Source organism: Lycium barbarum, chromosome 3, assembly GCF_019175385.1.
Source record: "Lycium barbarum isolate Lr01 chromosome 3, ASM1917538v2, whole genome shotgun sequence".
NCBI classification, from domain to species: Eukaryota; Viridiplantae; Streptophyta; class Magnoliopsida; order Solanales; family Solanaceae; genus Lycium; species Lycium barbarum.
The window spans coordinates 106,012,750-106,016,909 of record NC_083339.1 but is presented as its reverse complement, the minus strand read 5'-3'; the positions used below and the strand labels follow the sequence as shown (position 1 = coordinate 106,016,909).

The 4,160-nt window shown below is 39.9% G+C and overlaps 1 protein-coding gene across 1 annotated transcript; it reads left to right on the top strand.

Annotated features, from left to right (window-relative positions):
- The first annotated feature begins 887 nt into the window (after positions 1 to 887).
- Positions 888 to 3,926, top strand: LOC132631087 (uncharacterized). Its single transcript, XM_060346687.1, has 3 exons — positions 888 to 1,101; positions 1,210 to 1,355; positions 3,852 to 3,926. Exons 1-3 carry the CDS (start codon positions 888 to 890, stop codon positions 3,924 to 3,926), a joined length of 435 nt encoding a protein of 144 aa, XP_060202670.1.
- The last annotated feature ends 234 nt before the right edge of the window (positions 3,927 to 4,160 follow it).

The window sequence follows — 4,160 nt, the reverse complement described above, 5'->3', positions numbered from 1 at the left end:
GAAGAAGAAGGATGGTTCTATACGGATGTATATCGATTATCGGTAATTGAACAAGGTTACTATTCAGAACAAGTATCTGATACCCCGCATAAATGACCTATTCAATCAGCTTTAGAATGTGTTGGTCTTCTTTAAGATTGACTTGAGGTCATGGTACCATCAGTTGAAGATCCGAGCGAAGGATATTCGGAAGACAGCCTTCAGGACCCGTTATGGTCATTATGAGTTTCTGGTTATGTCGTTCGGGCTTACCAATGGCCTCGCGGCATTTATGAATTGGATGTTCAAACCATATTTGGATTCGTTCATGATTGTGTTCATCGATGTTGAGGCAGCACTATGGAGTAGGATGAAGAGGGACATCACGAATTTTGTTTCTCTGTGTTTGAATTGCCAGCAAATTAAACATGAGCACCAGAGACCAGGTGGTGTGCTTCAGAGGATACCCATTTCTGAATGGAAATGGGAGAGGATTGCTATGGATTTTATTGTTAGTCTTCCGAAGACCTTAGGTACGTTCAATTCGATTTGGGTTATTCCAATTCAGATGACTTACAATGCAAAGAAGTTGGCACAAATTTACATTAGAGAGATTGTCCAATTGCATGGGGTGCCTATTTCCATCGTTTTAGATAGAGGCACTCAGTTTACTTCTCATTTCTAGAGGACATTGCCGCAGGAGTTGGTTACTCAGTTAGATCTTAGCACCGTGTTTCATCAACAGACAGATGGTTTGTCCGAGAGGACTATTCAGGTGCTTGAGGACATGTTAAGGGCTTGTGTTATCGACGTTGGTAGTCATTAGGACCAGTTCTTACCATTATCAGAGTTTATGTACAACAGTATTTATCACTCGAGTATCAACATGGCACCATTCGAGGCTTTATATGGTAAGACATGGCGCCATTGGGTGGTTTGATGCTTTCAAGGTGAGGCCTTGGTGTACGGATTTGTTGAGAGAATTCTTGGACAAGGTGAAACTGATTCAGAAAAAGCTTTTGGCAGCTCAGAGTAGGCAAAAAGAGTATGAAGATCGGAAAGTTCGTGATCTAGAGTTTATGGTTGGCGAGCAGGTTCTGTTGAAGGTTTCACCCATGAATGGTGTGACGCGATTTGGGAAGTAGGGTAAGTTGAGACGGAGGTTTATTGGTCCCTTTGAGATTCTTCATCGTGTTGGTGAGGTGGCTTATGAGTTGTTTTTGCAACCAGGTCTTTCGGGTGTTCATCTAGTATTCCATGTTTCCATGTTGAAGAAGTACCATTCAGATGGTTCTTATATCATCCAGTTAAGAAGGCTACTTGGGAGACCGAGGCCGATATGCGAGAGAGATACCCCTAGCTTTTCACCGATTCAGGTACAATCCCTTCATTTTCTTCAGGTACAATCCCTTCATTTTCTTTCTTCTCCATTCAAGGACTAATGGTTGTTTAAATAATCAAAAAAGTGTTTGTAATTGTTCCAGAAGAAATGAAACAAACGATATGGTAGAGCTAGGACAGTTATTGAATAAGGCCTACCTAATGCTAGATGCAGAGGCACATAATAGATCGATATGAACATCATAATTTGTCCCGTAAATAAACTAGTTGTTGCAGATACCTTCTTCTCAGTTCCTTCTTTTATAACCAGAGCTAGGCATCTGATTTAACGATTTGTTTGATAGTTACGATCTTTTTGACCTTTTTACCCCCGTTGAACCTTTCCCTAGCTCCGTTAACGTGAATTGACCCGCGTGGATGGGCGACATGGTTCTCGAGGTCATCGGGCGAGATTTGATAGGATTTGAGGAAGTTACGACCTTAATGTGAAAAATGTTTGACCAATAGTTGACTTTTAGGTAAATAGACATTTTTCAGAATTCCATCAATTCCATGAGGTTTGGAGGGTCGATTCTGACTTGGTAGGATGTTTGGTTCGGTAACCCAGTCATTTGGGAGAATTTTGTACCTTGGGTTGGAAACTTAGTTTTGGTCATTTGGGGGTTGACCGAGTCGAGGTGACGTCCGTTGGGAATTTTGAAGCCACAGGTGAGTTCGTAGCGTGTTTTTACTTGTGTCTGCATGCTTAATTTATGGCTGGGAGGTCTCAGCTGGATGTCGGGATTTTGGGTGAAACTTAGTGAAAACCAGATTTTCTAGTTTCCAGGTGTCCTGCCTCTGTGGGAGGTATATCAGCCTCTGTGGGTCCGACCATGCGGGACTTGGCCCACAGACGCAAAAGCTAACTCATTTAATGAAACTTGCCTCAGTCGACGGTCATCCGCCGAGGCGGGAGCACGAAAGCGGAACCTTGATTGCGGAAGTAGGGATCGCTGAACAGATTCCCCATTTATTTCCCAATTCAAACCATTCTTCATTCATTCACCAAATTGAAACCCTAAGAGATTCTAGAGGGGATTTGAAGAGAAATTGGAGTTGTATCATCCTGGAGTAAGTTCATTTAGCCTTGTTTTATGTTTATTTACTTCCTAAGTTAGAATTCATTATTAATTAAAGGGGTTAGTATGGAAAGTAAGTTGAGACTCTAAGTTTGCCATCTTGATATCTTATGCTATAAAATTGGGGTTTGTTGATAAATCTTGTTAAACCTAGTCATGAATTCTTAGGTTGAGTAGATACTAAGTTGAATCATTCTATATTTCATGGTTTATAATTTGGAAAGTTAGGGTTCCTTCCTAATTTGGGGGTTTTTGATTAAGAGTTGAAAATGATGATTTTTTGAGTCTATTTAGCAATTAAGGGATGGTATTGGACCTCCTAAGTTTGGATTAACTGATTTTTACCTAAATTCCTATTTTGCCCTTGTGGGCTCGATTTTCCTCTTTTGTTGTTTTCGATTCGATTAGTACTATAGCTTTATTGATATCATTAGTCTCTATTTCTTATACAGAATGCGTTGTTGAATAGACTTTGATCGAAAGTTCTTCAGAAGGGCAAAGCTCAAGTTGGATAGTTGGTGGCACCCGCTTGGCATCGAGGTAGGTTACAGTTTACCTTTCGATTAGACTCCAATTAGTGAAGCATATATAAGAGTTAGTTATTGATGGGAAAAGCATGCTAGGCCTTCAGGTATGAAATTGGGATGGAATTCTATTAGGTTGGTCGTTGATGGTTGTCGACTTGTCGCCTTATTGTGTGATTTGGGCTTGTCGCCCTTTTGTTATGATGTGACTCACATATGTATTTATCTCTCTTTTCTCATGCGACTTATCATCGAACAGGGAGAGAATCATAAGATTAGGCTTGAACTATGATGTGTGCTTATGATAAGGCACGAATGAGACTTTGATTTCGATTTGTTGTTGATTATGATATCTTGCATTGCATACACTCTCATTTCATATGATGCATTGATATGAACTATGACTTGGTATTGAAGATGACAAGTTAGACAAAGGCACGTCCGAGGGTTTTTTCGGATTGTATATGAAAAAGATGAGAATTCATGATTCGAGGTTGTTACTGGAGTAGAGTTTGATGTACTCACTGCCTGAGGTCTTGTCGGGATGAGTGGGTACATGGACTTTGCGGGTCCCTCATAGGTCATGACTATCTAGACGTGGAGGTTTTCGCCTGTAGCATGTGTGTACAAGTTTGAGGTTTGCATTGCATTATATATGCATTCACCCTTACATCCGTTATTCATTATTTGAGTTGTGTTGGTATTAATATTGGGATGATTTCATTGTTGATCGGTTTGTTAACGTACTTGTTTGCTCACATATCTACTTGTTGATTCTTTCTTCATGTATGTGAACTCATTGTTATCGGCCTATGATACCTACCAGTACATAGTGTTTGTGCTGATTCTACCTTGCTGCACTCTTTTTTGAGTGCCGAGTTTGCTACAGGTTCCACTTCAGCACCTCGTGAGGGATCTTCCTGAGGCTTTTAGTACGAGTTTCCAGGGTGAGCCATGTTCCTGATCAGTATCCCAGAAAACTCTTCTTTAGGATATCTATCCATTGTTCTAAGACAGTATTATAGACTTTGTTATTTGACATTTCCAGACTTATGTATATTTAGTGGCTCTTGTACTGTATTTATACTAGATTTTAGGGCATTTGAAGTATTATTCCGCACTTAGTAGTTATTTATATATATTGAGACTGCTTCTATATTTATGTTTCTTATTAATATGCCTAAAATGAATATTAAAT